A 26,630-nucleotide genomic window follows, 5' to 3' on the forward strand; every position below is an offset into this window, starting at 1 on the left:
TCAGATGTGATTCTCAATTGAAAGGCCTTCAGTCGAGGTGCACTTAAAGGTGGCGTCCTCTCGATCTGGACTGCTCCTGGTGCCGCTGTGGGAGTCTGTTGACGTCAAGGTGATGGAGCAGTGAAAGCAGAACGTGTAGAAGAACGCCAGGAGGAGCAGGAGACAGACGCCGCAAAAAATCACCACAATCACAACAATGTACGCTTGCATGTGCACCGTCTCCCACGGAAGCTGCGTTGCTGCAGTCTGGGGGCGAAAGGTGACTGTGGGCGGCGGGTGGGAGATTTGTGGCATGACGAGAGCCCTACAGCAAATATACAACCGTCTGTTGAACATGTACCATTCACCGACATTACTCAGCATAAATAAGGCAATGTACAATCTTTTTAAAGGCAAATGAAGGTGTCTTTTGTTCTTACCAGCGTATGGGTTGGGATCCAGTATTCCAGATGTTGTTTTGAGGAAGGCGACTACGACTAAGTGACCGACGTGGAAAGGGAAATAGGTAGCACCAGGGATGCCTGGAGGAGAGAGGAAGATGCTAGATGGAGAATAACAAGGAGTTGCCATGGAAACTTGTGTGACAACGTGACATCACACTTTGATTGTGGGGTTTTTCAGCCATCCATCCATTTTCTGTATGCCTTGCCAAACCTAGCTGGCTTTGGGTTATTGAAAGAATACATGTACACAATTTCAACAGTTAAACACACCCACGGATTGTTTCTACTTTATGTTGCCATTTGGTGCCAGAATATGTAACTAAAATCGCCCACCCTCACCATTTCCCTATTAAGACGAAAAATAAATACTAAAAGCAAACACGTCATCTGGAGACAAGCAGACACTGTGATGTGGTGTTCAACTGCTTTCATATGTCTCATTACATCCCCACATGATTGCAACAACAGATGCATTAAATTTGAGCTCCGACAGACAAATGGCTGTTTTAGGAAATAGCACGGTCAAACCTTCAGACATTCAAATAAATACGGAGAACACTAATAAAGTGTAATCTAATCTAATCTAATCTAATCTAATCTAATCTAATCTAATCTACAAAGATTATAATGGGATGCTGTTCCACAAGGTGGTGCAAAATTGCAAAGAGGCACTACACAGTTATATTTTGATTACTTTTTACCGAGTTAATGGTGACGAGGGAAGAAACTGTTTAAATGTCTGCTGGATTTGGTGAACATGGATCGGTAGCGCCTGCCTGAGGGGAGTCGCTGGAAAAGGTGGTGAGCAGGGCGCGGAGGGTCCAGTAGGATTTTCCACGCTCTTGTCGTGATTCTTGCAGTGTGTAAATCCTTGTGAGTGGGTAGGGCGGTGACAATGATTTTTTTCATTGTCCTAACTGTCCGTGGAAGCCATACACTCGATTTATAGACTATTATGCACTCAACTAGCTATTGGAATCTGGCTGTGCAATGTACATGTCGGTCTCACAGACTGCAATGATGTTGTCCCACATTTTCAGATCAGAAACGCCTCCAGAAACAGCTCAAGTTTGGTCTGACTGCAGAATTGGGACTACATTTCCCATCATTCTTTGACACAGAGAAGCGGGAAGGCGTTTGAGTTTCGTTATGATCAAAACTTACATACATCTAATGTGTGAAAGTAAATAGGTAGGAATTTGATTTAAAGACAGCAATGAATCTTCCTGAGAGCTCCTGCGATTGTCTGTCAACCAGTGAGTTCAGGGTCTACTCTTGCCCAAAGTAAAGTGGAATAGACCAAAGCTCACCCACAAGCAACGGATGGTATTGTGTCATATGCCTCATCCTTTAAGACAAAGAATATTTCACACTAGCAAGAAATGAAAGTAAGAGAAGATGACCGAAATATTTTATTGTCAAAAATCTCCAAAAGACACATCACACTCACACTAAACTACAGCATGAATGGTACCGACTGCAACAGTTCCTACGTGTTTAATTTCAGCAAAGTTTACGTAATTTGACAGTATCACCAGACAAGGATTTTAGACATGAGGGCCCAGAGACATTCAGCAATTATAAACACTGCAGAAGCCTAACTTACTTATCATAGCCTAGACACTAATAGCATGTCAGAAACAAAATATTCACATTTGTGTGTGTGTGTGTGTGTGTGTGTGTGTGTGTGTGTGTGTGTGTGTGTGTTTTCATATGATAATGATGCTCGTTGTCTGCTTCATGTTGTTTGGATTCACTTCCTCTTATTCATGATGTTGTTGCAAATCCAGTTCATGCCGTCCTGTTAGAGAAGCAACGCATGGGGAGCATTTAGCAACGTTTCAGATGCACTCTCATCAAGCTTTGTAAAAGGAGATACAACTAAAGGAAGCCAACACCCCCAGCTAACCTGAACTCCTTCCCCGGATACGGCCGAGCAGGCCTGAATCTGCCACTCGCGGTCTCTGTAGGTATGGAGGTTGAGTCCCTCTGCGATCTCGCTGGCAGGCGATGCTGTGGCCAAATCTTGCTTATTAGCAAAGATAAGCACTGGAACGCCCTTGAGGTTCTCCTCGTCTATCAGCTCAGATAACTCCTGCGGTCAAACAGGAAGGGTAGTGGGGATGACTCTGTTATTTGCATGCACATTTGGTGAAATATTTTACAATTGCCCTTTGTTGTATGCTTACAACAAACTGCTGGTAGTTAAAACCCTTAAGATTCGACATGCATCCTTTGCTTTTACTGAAAAAATAAGAACCGTTTTAATAAAATGAGTCAAATCATGAAAACTAATGATTTTCTCAGCCCGGAGATCTTGGTGTTGTGCCTGCTGGAATCAGTACTAGCAGCAGAAAATAGCAGTAAATTAACCACAAACATAAGGGAATTTATATCAATTCTATTGTTTCCAAATGAAAAGAAAGTTGTTTTGTTATTAACGGACAACATTGCATTTTAAATCGTATTTACGAAGGGTACTTCTCAACTACTATCCATCCATGCGTCCGTTTCCTGATCCACCCTACACAGGTCACAAGGGGTTCTGGAGCCTATCACAGCCGTCTTCATGCACTAGGCAGGGGACACCCTGAACCGGTTGCCAACCAATTGCAAGGCACACACAGCCGAACAATCATCTCTGCTCATACTCACACTAAGGATCAATTTAAAGTGTTCAATCGGCCTGCCATGGATGTTTTTGAAACATAGGAGGAAACCGGAGTCCACAGAAAACCCAGGCTTGTAGAGGACAATCTCCACACAAGTATGCCGGAGCTGGAATTGATCCTGGTACCTCTGCACTGTGCTTCTCAACAACTAAATTACTAAAAAAAACAACAATCAACTGCTGTATGCTCGTAAATGGTAGAAATTCAACGGAAATAGTAAATAAGTAGCATCTTAGTATTTAAAACAGCAACAAGGCTGTTGTTGTTTTTACTTACCCTCTAGAGACTGCAAAAAGCTAATTCTCTCTCTCTATATATCTCTCTCGCTCTTGTTATTTGGTCATGCTTCTTTTTCATATTATTGTGAGCATTCTAAATCTCTTGCGCTGCCTTTTGCTTTTGGAAGTGAATTTCCCCACCGTGCCGCTTATAAATGCGATTAGTAAGATTATTTTTTTCCGAATCACATTTGGGTCTTCTGTTGTAGACGAGCCCGTGGCTTGGCAAATACCCACTTTATTTCTACTCATAAATACACATACTGCATAGTTTTGATAAGTAACGGGACTATTGGCATCTTTCATAGTTTAGAAATGCTCTCTCATTAAAACCACTGACTGGTGAGATTATGGCGCATTCAATGTCCACATTTTCAAGTACATTTACTGTTGATTTGTAGTTTATAGTGCTGTAGACCTGAAGAACAGTTTTCCATGCTGTGTGTGGCTGTTGGACTGAATGGATCTCATTCAATTGTACATGCGTAACTGATGAAGTGGCTGGTGGTGAGTGTAATGCATGTCAAACTTGAAATTGCAGTGCACACACACTGTGCAGCTTGTTTTGATTTCTTAAAATAAATAAATAAAATGAACAGGTATAAAAGCATTCAGATGAGACATTCGTTCCAATGTGCCGGTCATTTTGCAACAAAATATGTCTAAAAATCCAACTCACCAGTCCAGTTTCCTCAAATCGCTTTTTGTCTGCACTGTCAATAACATAAATCTGAAAAAAAGATAATTTCTCTATTTACATGTTAGTGACCGTAGCTTGTCATGATCACTCCCGTCCTATTTGGTTGTCACTTACCAACAGATCAGTGTTCTCCAGATACTTTTTCCAGAAAGGTCTGATTTTCCTCTGCCCTCCAATATCCCACACGTTGAGTTTCATCCCATGAGAGGCAACGCTCTTGATGTTGAAGCCCTGAAAAGAAAAACAACGTTGGACTTATATCATTAGTTTACTTTCAAAGGCCAATGCACTGTAACACACGAACGTCGGCATCAAGTTCAAAAAGCACGAAGGGATGTTTGTGACTCAGCAGGAATGTGACAAGGGATTAACCAGAACGCTCACCATGTTAATTGGCAGCTTTTTCACAGCAATGCTCACAACTGATGTTGTCGAACAACTAACGAACAGATCTGAGAAGCTGTCCAAACTTGACCTGAAATCTGATATTGTTGATGGCTCAGAATCCACCCTGAATAATAAATAATCGGATGCACTCACACGGTAACAATGTGGTCTTATAATGGCATATTGTCAATTAATTTGTTGCGCATTCATTAGAAGGCCAAAGATCACCTGAATAAAATCATTATTTTGCGTGGGAGAGTGCACTGGTCCATCTGTTTGTGGCTAATTAGATCTTTCACTGGTACTGGGAAAGAAAATCCGTTTTCCAATTGCATCTTTTCAAATGGCTTTTTGACTGATTTGAACTACACTGTGTATGCTTTCTTAGTTGTGTGATTGTAACCACTATTTGTGATAGCGCATAATATTTCTGTCACGATTTGCAAGGTAGTGGTGGACCCCAAAAAAACAGGTAGGAGGGAGGAGCAGAATGTATTTGACAAATTGTACCAAATAAAGTCAGCAGGAACAAAATCTCAAACAACAAGGTCATCAGAACAAAAAGGTTCAAAGTAGCAAATAAAACCGTGAGTAAAAGATGACAACAACCTTGACAGGGTGAAACAAATAATGACCCAACACTGAATGGTCATGCCGGGAGTCCTTTTAACTTCCACTGATTAAAACGATCAACACATGTGCAGCTGCAGGCGGAGCCCTATTGTGTCACAAACAAAAACGTGATCATTTCATTCGGAATCCTACACAGTAACTGAATACTGTACATACCAACAGTTTACCAAACAATGCTCTGTTCTGAGAACAAACTCGCAGAAATGTTTAAAATATAAACATGGATTATGGAAAAACAACATCAGAAACCACATTCGATTATGTCATCGGATAATCCGTGATCCTTCGATAAGTGTTGCTGTACTGTAGTTAAACGTCAAGCCAGATTAGTTTGAGTTAGTCATGCCAGTTGCAACCCATATGACACATGGACTGAAGATAAAAATTTGCTTGGTATCTGATGAGTTCACAGATGTAGATTTTTCTAGCTGAAGTTCACATCAAATTTTCTGCAACAAACTTCGGGAGTACCCTTAGGAATAAATTGCATTCGTACGACTTACGACTTAACTTTAGGTGGTCAACTTCTCGTGGCCACTTAAAGGACAACCGACATCACTTTTTTGTTTCCTAACTGACATCAGAAAAATGTTTTATAGCATCTAAAATGCCCAAAACACGCAGTATGACATTTTTAGTCAAATGCAAATCACCAATAAAAATGACTTAAAGTGTCTAAAAAGTGCTTCAATATGAAACCTGTCACGTTTTGCGAGGTGGTAATGGCGGGTGCGGATCCCAAAAAGCAGGCAGGAGGGAGCAGGAGGTTGTTTGACGAATTGTATTAAAATAAAGGTCAGCAGGAACAAAATGTAAAACATCAGAATCATCTGAACAGAAAAAAGTAACAAAAGAAAACCAAGTGTAAAAGTCCGCCAAGGTTTAAACAAACACATGCACAGCATACAATGCATGCGATTGCAGACAAAGCATGCAACAAACAATGAACCGACACCGGGTGGTCGTGCCGGGAGTCCTTTTAAGTGTCACTGATTAAAACGACCAGCACCTGCGAGGCTGCAGGCAGGGCTGACGTCGCTACCCATTGGTCGCCAATCCGAACGTGGCAGTCCGCCACTGATCAGGACGGCCAGCACCTGTGCAGGTGAAGGCGGAGCCGACAGCGCCATCCGTTGGTCGCCAACCAGATCATGATAAAGCCGGAAGTGGCCAGTTTCAGAAGGTCCCGCCCCCTTGTTTGTGGTGTCATGCCAAGACGTCTTGCCTTGCTCGAGAATCAAAACAATGGCTTCAGATTCGGAAAAGATGCTTTCTTGTTACTCATCCAGTTATGAATATGATTCAAATACAGTTTGAATTCGAATTCAAATCGTAAGAATTTATTCTGGTCATTTTGATGCATCTGGAGAGAAATGTACTGACAAACTCTTTAGTACTCACAGTACCCAAAAAAAGGCAGAAGATGGCGACGTGGAAATTGTCTCCTGGGAGGTTTTGTCAGCGAATGTCAAATACACTGTTGAAGTCTTGATGCAACACACAACGATTCACCATCATCGTGTTATTTATGTGTTTTCCTTCTAATTTCGCCATCAACACGGATCAACACTAAGTTTTCAGACCAAACAAAGTCCCGCAAAATGCATTGAGGTGATGCAAGGTATGTCCTTTCTTAGTCAGGGGCGTTCCTTCAGTGACGTAGGGTGAGGACTCGTCACCAACTCAAAAAACAAGACTTCCGGAATATTCAGCGCGAGTCTTAAAACGTAAAATACACATAGCTTCATGCGGTGGAATCTTTGTAAAATATGCTCAGTAAAAGTCATTTAAAGCGATTTTACAAATTATGGACACAACTTGTCCGGAGACGTCGGTTGTCCTTTAAAGCTGTCAGTCAGATTACGGCATGCGTCACCTCACCTGCGTGGGTGTGATGGTGTTGACATCTTCAGAGGCGAGGCTCTTGAGTAGCGTGGTATAGTTTAGAAATGCTCTCTCATTAAAACCACTGACTGGTGAGATTATGGCGCATTCAATGTCCACATTTTCAAGTACATTTACTGTTGATTTGTAGTTTATAGTGCTGTAGACCTGAAGAACAGTTTTCCATGCTGTGTGTGGCTGTTGGACTGAATGGATCTCATTCAATTGTACATGCGTAACTGATGAAGTGGCTGGTGGTGAGTGTAATGCATGTCAAACTTGAAATTGCAGTGCACACACACTGTGCAGCTTGTTTTGATTTCTTAAAATAAATAAATAAAATGAACAGGTATAAAAGCATTCAGATGAGACATTCGTTCCAATGTGCCGGTCATTTTGCAACAAAATATGTCTAAAAATCCAACTCACCAGTCCAGTTTCCTCAAATCGCTTTTTGTCTGCACTGTCAATAACATAAATCTGAAAAAAAGATAATTTCTCTATTTACATGTTAGTGACCGTAGCTTGTCATGATCACTCCCGTCCTATTTGGTTGTCACTTACCAACAGATCAGTGTTCTCCAGATACTTTTTCCAGAAAGGTCTGATTTTCCTCTGCCCTCCAATATCCCACACGTTGAGTTTCATCCCATGAGAGGCAACGCTCTTGATGTTGAAGCCCTGAAAAGAAAAACAACGTTGGACTTATATCATTAGTTTACTTTCAAAGGCCAATGCACTGTAACACACGAACGTCGGCATCAAGTTCAAAAAGCACGAAGGGATGTTTGTGACTCAGCAGGAATGTGACAAGGGATTAACCAGAACGCTCACCATGTTAATTGGCAGCTTTTTCACAGCAATGCTCACAACTGATGTTGTCGAACAACTAACGAACAGATCTGAGAAGCTGTCCAAACTTGACCTGAAATCTGATATTGTTGATGGCTCAGAATCCACCCTGAATAATAAATAATCGGATGCACTCACACGGTAACAATGTGGTCTTATAATGGCATATTCAATCCATATTGTCAATTAATTTGTTGCACATTCATTAGAAGGCCAAAGATCACCTGAATAAAATCATTATTTTGCGTGGGAGAGTGCACTGGTCCATCTGTTTGTGGCTAATTAGATCTTTCACTGGTACTGGGAAAGAAAATCCGTTTTCCAATTGCATCTTTTCAAATGGCTTTTTGACCGATTTGAACTACACTGTGTACGCTTTCTTAGTTGTGTGATTGTAACCACTATTTGTGATAGCGCATAATATTTCTGTCACGATTTGCAAGGTAGTGGTGGACCCCAAAAAAACAGGTAGGAGGGAGGAGCAGAATGTATTTGACAAATTGTACCAAATAAAGTCAGCAGGAACAAAATCTCAAACAACAAGGTCATCAGAACAAAAAGGTTCAAAGTAGCAAATAAAACCGTGAGTAAAAGATGACAACAACCTTGACAGGGTGAAACAAATAATGACCCAACACTGAATGGTCATGCCGGGAGTCCTTTTAACTGCCACTGATTAAAACGATCAACACATGTGCAGCTGCAGGCGGAGCCCTATTGTGCCACCCGTTGGTCACAAACCAAAACGTGATCATTTCATTCGGAATCCTACACAGTAACTGAATACTGTACATACCAACAGTGTACCAAACAATGCTCTGTTCTGAGAACAAACTCGCAGAAATGTTTAAAATATAAACATGGATTATGGAAAAACAACATCAGAAACCACATTCGATTATGTCATCGGATAATCCGTGATCCTTCAATAAATGTTGCTGTACTGTAGTTAAACGTCAAGCCAGATTAGTTTGAGTTAGTCATGCCAGTTGCAACCCATATGACACATGGACTGAAGATAAAAATTTGCTTGGTATCTGATAAATTCACAGATGTAGATTTTTCTAGCTGAAGTTCACATCAAATTTTCTGCAACAAACTTCGGGAGTACCCTTAGGAATAAATTGCATTCGTACGACTTACGACTTAACTTTAGGTGGCCAACTTCTCGTGGCCACTTAAAGGACAACCGACATCACTTTTTTGTTTCCTAACTGACATCAGAAAAATGTTTTATAGCATCTAAAATGCCCAAAACACGCAGTATGACATTTTTAGTCAAATGCAAATCACCAATAAAAATGACTTAAAGTGTCTAAAAAGTGCTTCAATATGAAACCTGTCACGTTTTGCGAGGTGGTAATGGCGGGTGCGGATCCCAAAAAAGCAGGCAGGAGGGAGCAGGAGGTTGTTTGACGAATTGTATTAAAATAAAGGTCAGCAGGAACAAAATGTAAAACATCAGAATCATCTGAACAGAAAAAAGTAACAAAAGAAAACCAAGTGTAAAAGTCCGCCAAGGTTTAAACAAACACATGCACAGCATACAATGCATGCGATTGCAGACAAAGCATGCAACAAACAATGAACCGACACCGGGTGGTCGTGCCGGGAGTCCTTTTAAGTGTCACTGATTAAAACGACCAGCACCTGCGAGGCTGCAGGCAGGGCTGACATCGCTACCCATTGGTCGCCAATCCGAACGTGGCAGTCCGCCACTGATCAGGACGGCCAACACCTGTGCAGGTGCAGGCGGGGCCGACAGCGCCATCCGTTGGTCGCCAACCAGATCATGATGAAACCGGAAGTGGCCAGTTTCAGAAGGTCCCGCCCCCTTGTTTGTGGTGTCATGCCAAGACGTCTTGCCTTGCTCGAGAATCAAAACAATGGCTTCAGATTCGGAAAAGATGCTTTCTTGTTACTCATCCAGTTATGAATATGATTCAAATACAGTTTGAATTCGAATTCAAATCGTAAGAATTTATTCTGGTCATTTTGATGCATCTGGAGAGAAATGTACTGACAAACTCTTTAGTACTCACAGTACCCAAAAAAAGGCAGAAGATGGCGACGTGGAAATTGTCTCCTGGGAGGTTTTGTCAGCGAATGTCAAATACACTGTTGAAGTCTTGATGCAACACACAACGATTCACCATCATCGTGTTATTTATGTGTTTTCCTTCTAATTTCGCCATCAACACGGATCAACACTAAGTTTTCAGACCAAACAAAGTCCCGCAAAATGCATTGAGGTGATGCAAGGTATGTCCTTTCTTAGTCAGGGGCGTTCCTTCAGTGACGTAGGGTGAGGACTCGTCACCAACTCAAAAAACAAGACTTCCGGAATATTCAGCGCGAGTCTTAAAACGTAAAATACACATAGCTTCATGCGGTGGAATCTTTGTAAAATATGCTCAGTAAAAGTCATTTAAAGCGATTTTACAAATTATGGACACAACTTGTCCGGAGACGTCGGTTGTCCTTTAAAGCTGTCAGTCAGATTACGGCATGCGTCACCTCACCTGCGTGGGTGTGATGGTGTTGACATCTTCAGAGGCGAGGCTCTTGAGTAGCGTGGTCTTGCCGGCGTTGTCCAAACCCAAAAGAACTATTCGCACTTCCTGCTCACTGGTTCCTTTTAGTTTCTCAATGACGGAGAGCAACCCCTGCATGAACACGAAGGGCAGGGGAGGCCTTTAAGATGCTGCATTCAATGTTTGTGCATGGCAAGTGATTCAAACAGGATAGTATCGATATTCAGATATTCACAATGAAGCAATGAATGAAAACCGGTTTGATTTGCTTTTTTTTAACTGCATCTACTTAGACATTACCTCCCAATTGCCATTCGGTGAGTTGAAGGAGATCATCAATTACAAAAACATCTATCCCCTCCAGTGCCCTATAGTGACGGGCAGAACAGTAAAATGCACTTCACTTAAACAGCCCCAGATTTTACAATGGGTTCCAAAATATAGGAGTCAGAATGATTATCATTATTTTACTATTCCTACTTTTTCAGACATTTTTATGAGTCATGACATTTTTCTCACACAGACTGGGACTGTTTATTCCAAAATCTTACCAGACCTAAACCCTACTGGACATGTAAATACATTTTTTCCAAAATCTTACTAGACTTAAACCCGACTGGACATGTAAATACATAAAAGTACACTTAACTATGCATCTTCTTCTTCAATCTATCAATCCACACATTGGCCAAAAGTCAAAAACTCCCATAACACACATAGCTCACACATCACCTGAGCACTGTTTTGTCAGATCTAATCTCAAGCTTTATTTAGAATAGTGTCTCCGTTCACTTAGTGAGACACGATGTAACGTGATTAGCCTACATTAAGGTGTGCCAAACAGAACATGGAGCTACTGAAACGAAGGCACTGTCACTTTAAAAAAGTTATTTTTTAATTGCATGAGGGGAGGCCATAAAAGTATCGTTTTGGGCTTTTATTTTATTTAAAAAATAATAATCTCAACAACCACGTCCTAAATAGAGAAATATAGCAAAATATGCTGCATTTATTTTATCAAAACAAGTGACAACAAAATTAAGAAATAAAAACTGACTGCTAACCTGTGGCTGGATCACTCCACTACCCTTCTGAGCTTCTCCCATGGCGGCGCGTATCCTTGGCTCTTCTGGAGGGCCGATGCTACATTCTCCAGTGAGGGGCACTCATGCGCGTTGCAGTATGGCTCGCCTCAATGATTCACACAAACTCTTTTTTTCCACCCCCTTCCTGCTCAGAGAACCCGCTAAGGTTAAAGGTGTGCGTGCTTGATGCTTGAGTCTAACTCGCCATCGATCTCACCAACCCAAAAGTGTGGAGATGGCAAGCAGGAAGAGGAGGAGGGCGAACAGGAGTTGGATTAGGAAGCCAGAATTAGCCCAAGGAGTCCATACAAAGGCCACTCACTCTATCCATCCGCCCACCCCCATCGTCAAGCCATCCTTCCATCTCCACCTTCGCGGTGGCTTTCCCTGGATTATCTCCTTAGCCACCTGCTACAAAAGGAACCTAGTCAACATTCACACATGCACATTATCACCCAGTTGGGACAGTCTGCCATATGGCTGAGGGCAGAATGCTGCTAATGCAGAAAAGCAAAGATGAGGATTGACAGTATGCACAGAGTCAAACACTTTTAAATCCCAAAAGGATTATATCCTTGAATTTATTCCTGAGCAGACGCATCGACTCATAACCCATTCGCACATCCAATCCTCTCCGGTTGAGGAGCTGATCGCGCCATCATCTCGCGTATCTTTTCCACGGCTGCCTGTCTAAAGCCGCTCGGTGTCTGTTAGGGAGCCTTCCTGTGAACAGGGCATTCAGTGGGATTAGTCTCAGCATGCCTGTGTGTCTGGATTAAAACATTTTGAGGCTCATTTGCTCAACTACACAAGCTTTGTGCTCAGTGGGAGTGACCCGTGCTATGTTGCACAATGGTTTCAACGGTGCTGTGGAAATGGTGCTGAAAGCGTTCATCTAAACTACAGTAGGCACTTGCAGTACATACTAACACCGTGTTGTCATGCATCCAGTTAATATTTTCTTTCATTTGCTATTTCAGCTCTCGTGCAAGTAAAATTAGATATGCCGCTTACAAATAAATCGATCCTGAAAAAATCCAGTGGTGGGCAATCAGGGCCTGCAAGGCCTTCTCTGCCGGCCTAAAAATATCTGAATCACAGACTGACGTGAATTATATTTTTTCCATGAATTCTGATTAAATAATTGCAAATTGTCTTTCAGCTTCCTTTCATTGCTTTTTCCCTGTTGCGCTGCTTCCAGATGTGTGTTTTTGTATTTAAGTATTTAACCAATCACATTTCAGCCATCAATTGTTTCCAGGGTCAGAAATCTACCTTTGCAAACTATGATTGGCTAGTCACATGATTGGCTAGTCAATAGCCAATCATACTATCACTAGCCGCTAGTGAAGAGCATACTGGACAGAGCTAGCACACTGTATCTGCAGCGAGCTATCCAAGCAAATACGTATATTGTTGTGTTGATTTAATAGTGGTTTTGTCAATGCACAATGACTGAACTAGGAGAAGAAATTGATTTGTTTGCAGATATACTGTGAAAGCCATTTTCAAGACGGACTTTTCAAGAATAGGTGGTCATCACTAAACCATTTACCTGAATTATTATTCAGTAGCAGAACTTGGTCTATGAGGCAGTGGAAAGCCTTTAGCACTTGAGGAACATATGTTTTCATCTCTGGTCAGAACCTGAACTGCAATGCTCTAAATAAGATGCAGCTGTTTGAGTTCGTGTGAAAGAGTCCACTAACAAAAATTTACGGGAGATAAAAGCATTGATCAGGACGTAATCTGTTTGGAGATCCCTTCAATCTGCCTACGTTTTTCATCTTGTAAAAAGTCTGTGTAAGCTCTCAGTCGTACAGGAGTGGTCCATCGATGAGCAGGTTTCTTCAACCGTCATCTGTAGAAATTTGAAGGTTTCGGACGTTTCGCCTCCTATCCAAGAGGCTTCGTCAGCGAACTAAAGTCTGACTGGTCGTATCCGCCCTATTTATATATATCCCTAATGTCCAGACATGGCGGCGCCGGACACAGCTATGATAGGTCCCTACTCTCAGGTTGGGGGGGAGCTGAGGACCACTCCCTGTGGCCCCACTGATTGTTCCTACATTCATGACTAACGACTGGCCTATTTGCCCCACTCCCACCGGTGGGAGTGGAACAATATCAGTGGAGCTGCAGGGAGTGGTTTGAAAGGAGCGGGACCACCATGTCTTGCTCTGTGTCTTCTTCCCTATTTGCTTCAGCATATAGTGCCAGAGGACGGGTTGTGTATAGACTAAAAATAATCTGATTTGTCATATTTGCTTTCAACTACACTCTGATCAATTGCATTACTTGAGTCGAAATTGACTCAATTGTGTATTAGTCACCAGATGCTGCGTAGCCTTGCCGTACACAAGGACGAGTGACAGATGGTCTCTTCTGCATAATGGAATTACATTTGTCATCGCCACTTCATGTCCAACACTGTACTGACATGTTTTGCTTTTTAGAGCTTTCTTGTTTTTTGGAGGAGAGGGGAGTAAACCTTTCTTTACTTTATGTTGAAGGGCTTGGCATGTCTACAAAACGATTCGGACTGAGACTCGTGCTTCAAATCTCACTCCATGCCCTCCTTTTCCTGCATGATCAAATAATCTTCTTGCCGTTAACAGCGACACCAAGTGGCAAAGACACATTGCTCTCACCGAAAACTATCAGGTGCAACGCATTTGTAGGCATTTTTAAAGGCGTCTTCACTCCAATATCCACAGTGACACGCACGCATAAAGATACTTTACTAAGCGGGAGCCACAAGGGAAATTGACCATGAAGTCAAAGCAACCCGCAGTGCCAAACGCTGCCTTTGCACACAAAAATACATCACGAATTGCAACATTGGAGATAGCAATATTGTGTATTATTTTAATCGGGTCATGCACGTGCCTCGCATGCAATAATTATTTGAACACTACCCTGCACAGCGCGCCTGTTTTACAGCAGACATTGACAATTCACACAAATGTATGCATTGGGGCTGATTACTAAACTCCAACTGTTTGCGCCTTTAATAGCCAAAAAAAGTGCATGTTGTAAAAGTCATGTTGTATGTAAATGTCAAGGGTATACAAGCAATTCATTTGAGTGTAACAGCCCTAAAGGGACAATGGTCTCTCAGTCAATTAAGCAACATGAAATAACTTTACCCTGCTTTTATCTTTTCATCTCAAAACTGCCTTCCACAAAATAGCGATGAGGGAGTATACTCGTTATATATTAGTTTAGGTGTGTAATGCTAACCACAACCTGGGGGAAAACATACAACCACAGATAAAACATACAGGATGGTCAAATTTGAGATGCGAAACATCACAACAGTGAGGCAGACATAGCAACGACTGTTACAAAAAAAATGTGGTCAGATGTTTTTTCATGGCAGACTGAAGAGCTACCTTTGAAAATGTGATTTGCATCAAAAACGTTCTTATATTTTACACAGGAATGCCTGATCTCAGAGTGGTGAAGTCAATCTGTTAACGACCTTTTCAACCTGCTGCCTCAATACAATCACAAACAAAAACAAATAAACTTTAAATTAACAATGTTAGTAAAATAAACCTATTGAATAATTGGGACACAGGTCAAATATTGGGGCATTTTAACCCTAAATAATGTAAAAAAAAAATCAAACTTGTTTTTCAGGCCGTGGTGATTAACTCGCACAATCATGCTATCCTGTTCCACCTGCTGCAACACCCTGGTGCGCATTTCAGGTTTGATTAGCAGCATTGAGGAGAATAAAAAACTGTCAATCACTTTGCACATGTCAGTTCTCTTTGTGTTTCCAGTCAGACGCAGCATGGTTGCTTTCAAGGGCCTTTATCGCTTCTCCCAACTGGCCAAGGTTATGGGTCGCAAGCAGATCAGAAGATATGACAAGTGGCGAGCGGTCGTGACAGAAATGGCCATTGACGAAGTAAGACAATGAATGAAACAGACAGCTGAGAAAACAAAATCAATGGACCTTGGACATATTACTTATTTACAGTGGTGGGCCGTGGATTTCATCGCAAGGCCTTCAGTAGTGCTCCGTCTGAATCAATCCAGACTGAAAAAATGTGTTGTGATTTACTGCAAGTCCACTAAATAAATAACTGACCGACCTTTCTTAATGATGTCCATTTTTTCTAGAAAAGTCCATCTTGAAAATGGCTTAAACAGTAGATCTCCACCAAAATCCATTTATTCTCCTTCAGCCAGTGTGGGTTGACAAAACTGTTATTAAATCAACACAATATCCAGTATTTCCTTATGCAGCTCGCCAACTTTACAGTGTGCTAGCTCTGGCGAGTATGCTCTTATGACTAGCGGCTAGTGATACTATGATTGGCTAGTGAGCCAATCATGTGACTCGCCAATCATAGTTAGCGGAAACTCTGACATTTCCAGCGCCTTCCAGCAGGTCTTGGGGTGCCAACTCGAAATCTGATCGGTAAAAGCATGGGTGTCCAAAGTCGGTCCTCGAGGGCCGCTGTCCTGCCTGTTTTCCAGCTCTCCCAGCAGCAACACACCTGATTCAAATGATCAGCTCATCAGCCAGCTCTGAAGCAGCATCAAAATGGTCCTGATGATTTGAATCAGGTGCGTTGCTCCTGGGAGAGCTGGAAAACAGGCAGGACGGCGGCCCTCGAGGACCGACTTTGGACACCCCTGGGTTAAAGCAACAGTTTTATCGACACTTATTATATGATCCAGGGCCCGCAGAACTGACTGTGAAGGCGTCCAGGTAGATTTCTGACCCTGGTCACAGATGATGGCTGATGACAAATGTGATTGGTTAAATTCTTAAATACGAAAACAGACACCTGGAAGCAGATCAACAGTTAAAAGGATAAAAAAAGGAAGTGAAAGACAATTTGGAATTATTCAATAAGAATTCATGGACAAAATATCAGTCCGTGATTCAGATATTTTTAGGCCAGCAGAGAAGGCTTTCCAGGCCTTGACGGTCTGCCCCTGCTTATAAGACAATGTCAACACCTAATATGTGTATGAAAATTGTACAACGGATACTGTTGAGTTGATTTAGGCTCGTACATAAAGCCCTTGCATTCACTTTTTAGCATTTTGACATCTTAGTTGGTAGTGGGGAATAATCAAAGTATATTATCCGCATATGAATAGAAGCAGGAACATTTGTCTTTACTTTTTTATTGCGTAGAAGGTGCATGAAGAGGTCCCCAACAAAGCAAGACATCACAAAAACAGATGGCAAAAACACAATCAATTAACAAAAAAACAAGATGCTATTATATGCCACGAAAGCAATTAATGACATTTCCTGTCAGAGGAAAAAAACCTGACAAATACCAAGAAGCCAAGGTTATTGGCAGATAATGGAAAATAACTACAACAAATAGATAATGTGAGCAGTGAATATCCAGGGCTTTGTCGGAAATCAAATAAAATAAGAAATATGTCAGGACAAATGTGCCAAAAAAATTAAGCAGGGCCAAATATGGTCCCAGGGCAGTACTTTTCCCACTCTTAGTCTAAATAGTCAAGTCTTTTACGAAAGTTGTGTTACAGTATTAGCCACAGCAGAAAATATTTTGATAAGTAGTTAAATCAAACGAGGTATTTATTACGGCAATTTAAAACATGTTAAATACCATTAGTTCAATGATACGCTCATCTTAAATGAATGAACATCAGGAAAATGTAGTTTCAATAATTTCCCAGGAGAGAAATAATACAACTGCTACGGGTGGCAAACTAATTAAAAGTAAACACACTGAGTGGTTTTCTGATGGTTTTGGTTGCTTGGAGGGAGTCCGTTGTTCATTAGCACCACACATTGCCTTTGAGTTTATTTCTCAAGATGTTGCACGAGAACAGTGTGATGTGATCATGGTAACATTACTTCCTCTTTTGTGGCCTGTTGCTATGGCAAGACTTCCAGGCAGGAAGTGACCAGGGGGAACCTAAGTGAAGAGGTTTGGGGTGTTTAGGTGGAAACCTTCATTGTGTCTTTAGGCACTGTGGGCATCATATCGTATTGTGTTGTACTTGAACATCAACGTGTGGTGACTTGGCTAACATGGCAAAAAATGGTAATTCTCGAGGGATTCCTGTTGGCCACATGGTGAGTTAATAAGACTAACAATTAGTATTTTGTTTTAAGTTTGATTCGATTAGTAGGATCTGAGGAGGCCTTAGATGTCCATATTGAACAATTTAGATGTTAGGACATAGTGCACAGAACATGAGTGTGTGTGAAAGTGTCTTTGGGCAGTTTCTCTTGCGACTAAAAAAAGGAGAGTGAGAAACCGCACATGGCCTATTTGCCAAAATCTGCCGTGTGTAGGTTGTGTGTGATCATGACTAATGTTGTGCTTTTGTAATGGAAAAGACCAGGATGTGTTTAGTTTTATTTTTGGAACGGGCCACTCGGCGCTTGTCATTTTGTGCGATGTGACTGTTCTTGTCATTGGCAGTGCAGAAAATGTGTTGTTTTGGGCTCATTTCAAGCGAGCCCGAGCTGATGCCTTGTGATGTGTTTAAGAAAATATTTTGCTGGACTCCTGTAAGATAATTCCACAGTTGTCTTCACCGATAAACGAATGCTGTCACTGTGAGCTTTAGTTTGTTCTCCTCTTGAGGGAATTTCGAGTTCCACAAGCTGAAGGAGAGCCAAACATCAGTGTCACAACCTCTTCCTGTGCAGCCCATTTCTTTCTACTGCAAGTAGATTAAAAAAATCACTGAACATGGTTTTGCCCTTCGGAATCAGAATCTTCTTTATTGCCAAGTATGTAGAACACACAAGGAATTTGTCTTCGGTAGAGTACGCTTCACTAGTATCATCATAAGAAAAATTGAGTTGTTACTGTTTAGAGAATTAATGGCTTGGGGGAAGAAGCTGTTTAAATGTCTGCTGGATTTGGTGTGCATGGATCGGTAATCTGCACATGTTTTTTAAGATAATGTCCTAATTGCATCTAGTACTGTACTGGCTGTACCTTGGATAATATTTGGGTTTAATATGCGGAATGGATCTACAGTATTTAGTTGATGAACAATGCACATACAATAATCAACATTTCAACACATGACAAGATACTTCCATCAGATTTAGCGGAAAGGTCATTTCCATCCGTTGTCTATGTCAGGTAATTTGATGGAAAATGCTGTATCGATGTCGGGATAGACATTTTTGTATGTATTAGTCTCGCAACGGACAAATGTACATTTCACAGCAGCAAAGTGATGAAAGCATTGTCTCATATCTCCTGTCCCACGTAAATCTGCTTCAATTCCAAGCTGCGACAGTCCATATAGGCATTTACACAGTTCTTTGTAAGATCATCTCTACTTCAGACAGTCGTGAGTCAGTTCACGTCCTATAAACCATTCTATCGCATTGACAGTTTTACGCTAGTTTGGTTTTGCTTGAAAGCAAATGTGAAATCATAATTGTCTCGTGCCACCCAAGCCTTGCCCCTTCTGAATCATCTTTCACTTTGTTTGAACAGAGCTTGGCAGTCTCTGACGGAGGTGAGCATGATGTGCCTGCTAATAGCAGAGTGAAACAAGTCGATGCACGACACAAGAACATATCTGATTCAACCTCATTTTTGTTGTTGTTGTGCTTATCCTTGCTGGTAAATGGGTGTGTGTGTGTGTGCTATGCTGTTGTGTGCAGAGTTGAATATGGCTGCTCGCAGCAGTACAGGCAGCAGCTACAGCCTCCCTGGGACCCCAGGCGGAGAGGCCTGCACGGCTAACAGTGTGCTAAGTTGGGCTGTCTCCTTTGAGAACCTGTTGGAAGACCCCAGTGGGGTCAATTACTTTACTGTGGGTTGCAACACATAAGCAAATGGAGGTTTTACTCTGGCCAGGTGGGCGTGCAAATTGTCCTGTGTCTACTTGTCGCAGGCCTTTCTGAAATCGGAGGTGAGTGCAGAGAACATACTATTCTGGCAAGCGTGTGAAAAGTTCAAGAAGATTCCAGCTACATCATTGGAGGAGGTAAGATGTACTTTCCCTCCCTTTATGCCGATGACATTGGGTTGGTCGGAGGATCAGGTAGCAGTCCACCAAATGGAAATCATTGATTCTACTTTTAAAAAGACAACTCACACTCACAGTGCACTATCCAAGATATGATGCATGTTTTTTTGTCTGTCTGATATATTCGTAGCTGAAGGTGAGAGCTCGCTCCATCTATGAAACATACTTGTCCGAAAATGCTCCCCACTCTATCAACATCGATGACACGGCCCAAAAAGCTGAAAAAGACTTGGATGAACCAACTCCTGATATGTTTGACAAGGCTCAAATACAGGTAAGTTTAAACGACATTGACACTATGCAAGGAGTCAATGAAAATGTTTCTTAACTTATTGTTGCTCTCGTTTTGATTTGGTGTGTGGCAGATATTTAAGTTGATGAAGATGGACAGCTACAGGCGCTTTGTGCGCTCTCCTCTCTACCAAAGCTGCACTTTGGCAAGTGTAGAAGGCAAACGTTTACCTATGCTCTCTGCAGAACCTTTTCGCACTGTCTCCTGGGATGATGTGGCAAATCGAAGCCCAAACTTAAGTGACAAAAAGGTAGCGGCAGGCAGGGAAAGCAGATAAATCAAAAGTCAGTGAATTGATTTGCAAAAGTGATCCGGGATGTAAGTTTTAATAGCCTTTTCATAGGATCATTACTGTTTCAAACAGAGCAAGGCAGTTGATGGCACTTCACCAGTCGGCAAGAGCATCAAACAGCGACAAAAAAGAGGGTCCTGGGGAGGTATGATCTTTTACTTGTCTAAATTAGACTTTGATATGAATCGTTGAACTTGATCTGACTGTATTTTCTTCTATCTGATCTTAGATTCGTCCCTCATCAATGCTTCTCTTTATCACAGAGAACATAAAGCTGTCAAGTCGAGCAGTAATGCGGAACTTTACTCCCTCTACAGGGCAGCAGAGGTCAGTTCGGTTTTCAAGATTGAATGGCTTGATTAGTTTCCCAAACTTTTATTGAACTGTGGCACATATTTTATATTAGAAAAAGCTTATAAAATATCCATCAAAAATGTAGCGACATTTAAAAATGATCTTATCTATATTCACACTCAAATGTAATTATTTTTTTTACAGATAATACTTCAGCTGTTGCTAAAGCGCTATAGAAATCAATGTATCTTGTAGTGTCTTTTTAATGGAGCTATGCAATTTTTATGCTGTGGAACTAAAAAAACGAGTACAGGTAAATACAACCAACGTTGTTTTATCAATGTGTAAAATGTGGGTGTGAGTGGTTGAAAATATAGCTAATATCACATAAAGACATTATCTTTAACAGCTTGTATTTTTGTTAAACGGCAGTTATTCTTGAAAAGTATGCCTGACTTCCACTCGTCTAAACACTCTAATTTGATCAATGTGGCATTTACAGACTGGCTAAAGTGGCAATTCGGCCATTTCAGGAGGCGGCCATTTTGCCACTTACTGTCAAAACTGAAAATGACATCACATTGCGTACATGACTCAGCCCAGAAAACCATTGAGTCGTGAGTGCTCATTACTCGAGTTTGAGGCACTATTATGCCATTTTCAGTTGACAGCAAGTGGCAAAATGGTCACTCCCTCAAGTTTATTCAAATGTGTGGATTTTACTGCTAATTTCAAATTCCTCAAACACAAATGGAATCACAATGCTATTCACATCACCAGTTTGGGTTCACAGAACATATTGTCCAGATTATTTTTTAATCGTGCCCCATGCTCTTTAGAATGGGCAATCGTGTCCTCGCTCCCCGGAGGAAGTTGGCGTTATGGAAGGCGGCTATTGCTGTGTCTACCTGCCTGATGGTAGTGCCTCTCTGGCTCCGACTCCTAATGGCCTGCCCATCAGAGAGATGCTAGCCGGCCTATGTGAGAAAAGAGGCTTCTCGCTAAAAGATGTCTTCATTTACCTACAAGGCAAGGACAAGGTGAGGGCATGACAGTTAACTGTCAAAGAAGCTTTTTGTCTCCTAAATTTGCGTTTTAGGACACGTTTTAGGAGTTGAATTTCATTTTGTTACGCATCATTCATTTTTCAAATGAAGTCTGAATGATGCCATTTGTGAAAGTCAAATTTTGTTTGTTTTCTTGCAGCCATTATCACTGGACCAGGATTGCTCTGTACTAAGAGATCAGCAGGTTTTGCTTGAGCTTCGAGTGATGTTTGTGTGAGTACATGATCCTGACTTATGACTGAAACCTTCGCTCAACTCATTTTGACATCGTGTTCGAGCTTTTTACCTCCAGCTCTGCTTCCTGTCTTTTCTTCAGTGGCACTATCTTCAGTCCAAACATCATGGCTGGTCTCACCACTATTTTATACACTTTTCCTTTCATCCTAGCTGAAACCCTTCTATCACACATCACACCTGACATTTTTGCAATGTGTGATAGAAGGGTTTCAGCTAGGATGAAAGGAAAAATGTATAAAACGGTGGTCAAATGATGTTGTCAAAGAGGACATGAAGGTAGCTGGTATGAGAGAAGAGAATGCACAAAACCGGGTTAGATGGAGGACACTGATTCACTGTGGTGACCCCTGAAGGGAAAAGCCGAAAGGAAAAGAAGAGGTTCTAGCTTTTTCTTAAGGAGATTTTGTGTTTCAGACTGGAAAATGCATTAACTGGAAAGACTGGCGGAATCATGGCAAAGTCGAGCAAGATGCTACAGGATGCCCTATCAACAGTGTTACAAAAACATGGCCTAAAACCTTACGAGGTCCAGATTACCATTGTAAGTATTTCTTTAAATGTAAATTAGTGGTATTGGAGTGCTAATTACTTATTTGTTAATTTCAGACATTGGCATTACTGTTCCAGTTTTTGGTGCAGAATGTTCCTACCATTTCACTTTTTTTAATGGTAATACCAGCCGGAAATATTGGACAACTAAAAAATGTATTCATCGTAAATGCACATAAATGTGATTCATGTTCTTTGCATTGATCTGCCATCCGTTTAGTCTCTAATATTTGTTGGGTTTTTTTTCTCGTGAAATATCACTGTTCAAATGGAATGGTAACACATGGTAGAGTCTGTATTGTGTGATCTTTTATTAGTAAAACCTAAAAATGAAAAGTAAAAATCTCAAGAAACTTGAGTGGTATAAAGAAGTGGCAATTTTAAATCTGTGTGAAAAATAATTTTAGGTACACCATCTCTGATTTAATATTTGCTATGGACAAGTGTAGTTGATTGTTGCCAACTAGGGTTGGGTATCGATTCGGATTTCCAATAATCATTTGATTTACTATTCACATTAATATTTGATTGAGTTAAGGGTTTCATGTGGTACCTATTTTATTTTGGCATGGACACTGCAAATGCGGCAAAAGTCCAGGCATCCACATTCAAGCTTGTGGGCGATCATTTCAGTCCTTCAACCATGTTGTTTTGATCCTCTTCCTCCCTCCACTTCTATATGCCCTCTGCCCGTCTCACAACGATGGGGTGCAGAGTTTTCAGCCGCTCCGCTCCCAAACTCTGGAACTCACTTGCACCCAACATCCGTAACATTGACTCCCTTCCTACTTTCAAATCTCACCTGAAAACCCACCTGTTCAAACTTGTCTTCATGGTCTAGTTTAATCTGCTGTTTTACTATTTATTGTTTTATTCACGAATTTACTGTTTTGTGTATTGTCTTTGTTGTAAAGTGTCCTTGGGTGTTCAGAAAGGCGCTTGTAAATTAAATGTATTATTATTATTATTACTAGTCTCATTGATGAGAAGGGCAGGGAAAGCAGATAAATCAAAAGTCAGTGAATTGATTTGCAAAAGTGATCCGGGATGTAAGTTTTAATAGCCTTTTCATAGGATCATTACTGTTTCAAACAGAGCAAGGCAGTTGATGGCACTTCACCAGTCGGCAAGAGCATCAAACAGCGACAAAAAAGAGGGTCCTGGGGAGGTATGATCTTTTACTTGTCTAAATTAGACTTTGATATGAATCGTTGAACTTGATCTGACTGTATTTTCTTCTATCTGATCTTAGATTCGTCCCTCATCAATGCTTCTCTTTATCACAGAGAACATAAAGCTGTCAAGTCGAGCAGTAATGCGGAACTTTACTCCCTCTACAGGGCAGCAGAGGTCAGTTCGGTTTTCAAGATTGAATGGCTTGATTAGTTTCCCAAACTTTTATTGAACTGTGGCACATATTTTATATTAGAAAAAGCTTATAAAATATCCATCAAAAATGTAGCGACATTTAAAAATGATCTTATCTATATTCACACTCAAATGTAATTATTTTTTTTACAGATAATACTTCAGCTGTTGCTAAAGCGCTATAGAAATCAATGTATCTTGTAGTGTCTTTTTAATGGAGCTATGCAATTTTTATGCTGTGGAACTAAAAAAACGAGTACAGGTAAATACAACCAACGTTGTTTTATCAATGTGTAAAATGTGGGTGTGAGTGGTTGAAAATATAGCTAATATCACATAAAGACATTATCTTTAACAGCTTGTATTTTTGTTAAACGGCAGTTATTCTTGAAAAGTATGCCTGACTTCCACTCGTCTAAACACTCTAATTTGATCAATGTGGCATTTACAGACTGGCTAAAGTGGCAATTCGGCCATTTCAGGAGGCGGCCATTTTGCCACTTACTGTCAAAACTGAAAATGACATCACATTGCGTACATGACTCAGCCCAGAAAACCATTGAGTCGTGAGTGCTCATTACTCGAGTTTGAGGCACTATTATGCCATTTTCAGTTGACAGCAAGTGGCAAAATGGTCACTCCCTCAAGTTTATTCAAATGTGTGGATTTTACTGCTAATTTCAAATTCCTCAAACACAAATGGAATCACAATGCTATTCACATCACCAGTTTGGGTTCACAGAACATATTGTCCAGATTATTTTTTAATCGTGCCCCATGCTCTTTAGAATGGGCAATCGTGTCCTCGCTCCCCGGAGGAAGTTGGCGTTATGGAAGGCGGCTATTGCTGTGTCTACCTGCCTGATGGTAGTGCCTCTCTGGCTCCGACTCCTAATGGCCTGCCCATCAGAGAGATGCTAGCCGGCCTATGTGAGAAAAGAGGCTTCTCGCTAAAAGATGTCTTCATTTACCTACAAGGCAAGGACAAGGTGAGGGCATGACAGTTAACTGTCAAAGAAGCTTTTTGTCTCCTAAATTTGCGTTTTAGGACACGTTTTAGGAGTTGAATTTCATTTTGTTACGCATCATTCATTTTTCAAATGAAGTCTGAATGATGCCATTTGTGAAAGTCAAATTTTGTTTGTTTTCTTGCAGCCATTATCACTGGACCAGGATTGCTCTGTACTAAGAGATCAGCAGGTTTTGCTTGAGCTTCGAGTGATGTTTGTGTGAGTACATGATCCTGACTTATGACTGAAACCTTCGCTCAACTCATTTTGACATCGTGTTCGAGCTTTTTACCTCCAGCTCTGCTTCCTGTCTTTTCTTCAGTGGCACTATCTTCAGTCCAAACATCATGGCTGGTCTCACCACTATTTTATACACTTTTCCTTTCATCCTAGCTGAAACCCTTCTATCACACATCACACCTGACATTTTTGCAATGTGTGATAGAAGGGTTTCAGCTAGGATGAAAGGAAAAATGTATAAAACGGTGGTCAAATGATGTTGTCAAAGAGGACATGAAGGTAGCTGGTATGAGAGAAGAGAATGCACAAAACCGGGTTAGATGGAGGACACTGATTCACTGTGGTGACCCCTGAAGGGAAAAGCCGAAAGGAAAAGAAGAGGTTCTAGCTTTTTCTTAAGGAGATTTTGTGTTTCAGACTGGAAAATGCATTAACTGGAAAGACTGGCGGAATCATGGCAAAGTCGAGCAAGATGCTACAGGATGCCCTATCAACAGTGTTACAAAAACATGGCCTAAAACCTTACGAGGTCCAGATTACCATTGTAAGTATTTCTTTAAATGTAAATTAGTGGTATTGGAGTGCTAATTACTTATTTGTTAATTTCAGACATTGGCATTACTGTTCCAGTTTTTGGTGCAGAATGTTCCTACCATTTCACTTTTTTTAATGGTAATACCAGCCGGAAATATTGGACAACTAAAAAATGTATTCATCGTAAATGCACATAAATGTGATTCATGTTCTTTGCATTGATCTGCCATCCGTTTAGTCTCTAATATTTGTTGGGTTTTTTTTCTCGTGAAATATCACTGTTCAAATGGAATGGTAACACATGGTAGAGTCTGTATTGTGTGATCTTTTATTAGTAAAACCTAAAAATGAAAAGTAAAAATCTCAAGAAACTTGAGTGGTATAAAGAAGTGGCAATTTTAAATCTGTGTGAAAAATAATTTTAGGTACACCATCTCTGATTTAATATTTGCTATGGACAAGTGTAGTTGATTGTTGCCAACTAGGGTTGGGTATCGATTCGGATTTCCAATAATCATTTGATTTACTATTCACATTAATATTTGATTGAGTTAAGGGTTTCATGTGGTACCTATTTTATTTTGGCATGGACACTGCAAATGCGGCAAAAGTCCAGGCATCCACATTCAAGCTTGTGGGCGATCATTTCAGTCCTTCAACCATGTTGTTTTGATCCTCTTCCTCCCTCCACTTCTATATGCCCTCTGCCCGTCTCACAACGATGGGGTGCAGAGTTTTCAGCCGCTCCGCTCCCAAACTCTGGAACTCACTTGCACCCAACATCCGTAACATTGACTCCCTTCCTACTTTCAAATCTCACCTGAAAACCCACCTGTTCAAACTTGTCTTCATGGTCTAGTTTAATCTGCTGTTTTACTATTTATTGTTTTATTCACGAATTTACTGTTTTGTGTATTGTCTTTGTTGTAAAGTGTCCTTGGGTGTTCAGAAAGGCGCTTGTAAATTAAATGTATTATTATTATTATTACTAGTCTCATTGATGAGAAGGTTTCTTCAGCCGTCATCTGTACAAAAGTGAAGGTTTCGGACGTTTCGCCTCCTATCCAAGAGGCTTCGTCAGCGAACTAAAGTCTGACTGGTCGTATCGGCCCCATTTATATATCCCTAATGTCCAGACATGGTGGCGCCGGACACAGCTATGATAGGTCCCTACTCTCAGGTTGGGAGGGGCGGGGGACCCCTCCCTGTGGCCCCACTGATTGTTCCTACATTCCTGACTAACGATTGGCCTATTACCCCCAC

General features: G+C 41.1%; 2 protein-coding genes across 2 annotated transcripts in view; one reads left to right on the forward strand and one right to left on the reverse strand.

Moving 5' to 3' along the window:
- Positions 1–1,826: 1,826 nt before the first annotated feature.
- On the reverse strand, positions 1,827–12,202 carry arl3l1 (ADP ribosylation factor like GTPase 3, like 1). Its single transcript, XM_089022998.1, has 6 exons — positions 11,448–12,202; positions 10,372–10,515; positions 7,562–7,678; positions 7,427–7,477; positions 2,353–2,538; positions 1,827–2,244 (listed from the first exon to the last, which is right to left on the reverse strand). The coding sequence occupies exons 1-6, from the start codon at positions 11,487–11,489 to the stop codon at positions 2,197–2,199; spliced, it is 588 nt and encodes a 195-aa protein (XP_088879124.1). The 5' UTR covers positions 11,490–12,202; the 3' UTR covers positions 1,827–2,196.
- Positions 12,203–17,410: 5,208 nt separating this feature from the next.
- The window catches only part of rgs14b (regulator of G protein signaling 14b), a 12,960-nt gene continuing 3,740 nt past the window's right edge, over positions 17,411–26,630 (forward strand). Inside the window, exons 1-12 of the mRNA XM_089023021.1 lie at positions 17,411–17,556; positions 18,947–18,968; positions 19,117–19,268; positions 19,350–19,442; positions 19,615–19,758; positions 19,850–20,026; positions 20,141–20,213; positions 20,298–20,395; positions 21,202–21,262; positions 24,406–24,572; positions 24,739–24,812; positions 25,251–25,395. Of these exons, the coding sequence (XP_088879147.1) occupies positions 17,512–17,556; positions 18,947–18,968; positions 19,117–19,268; positions 19,350–19,442; positions 19,615–19,758; positions 19,850–20,026; positions 20,141–20,213; positions 20,298–20,395; positions 21,202–21,262; positions 24,406–24,572; positions 24,739–24,812; positions 25,251–25,395 (1,251 nt within the window). The 5' untranslated portion in view covers positions 17,411–17,511. The remainder of the gene's footprint in view (positions 17,557–18,946; positions 18,969–19,116; positions 19,269–19,349; positions 19,443–19,614; positions 19,759–19,849; positions 20,027–20,140; positions 20,214–20,297; positions 20,396–21,201; positions 21,263–24,405; positions 24,573–24,738; positions 24,813–25,250; positions 25,396–26,630) is intronic.

The sequence above is a fragment of the Hippocampus bargibanti genome, linkage group LG02, assembly GCF_051943395.1.
Source record: "Hippocampus bargibanti isolate YZ-2025 linkage group LG02, ASM5194339v1, whole genome shotgun sequence".
NCBI lineage: Eukaryota > Metazoa > Chordata > Actinopteri > Syngnathiformes > Syngnathidae > Hippocampus > Hippocampus bargibanti.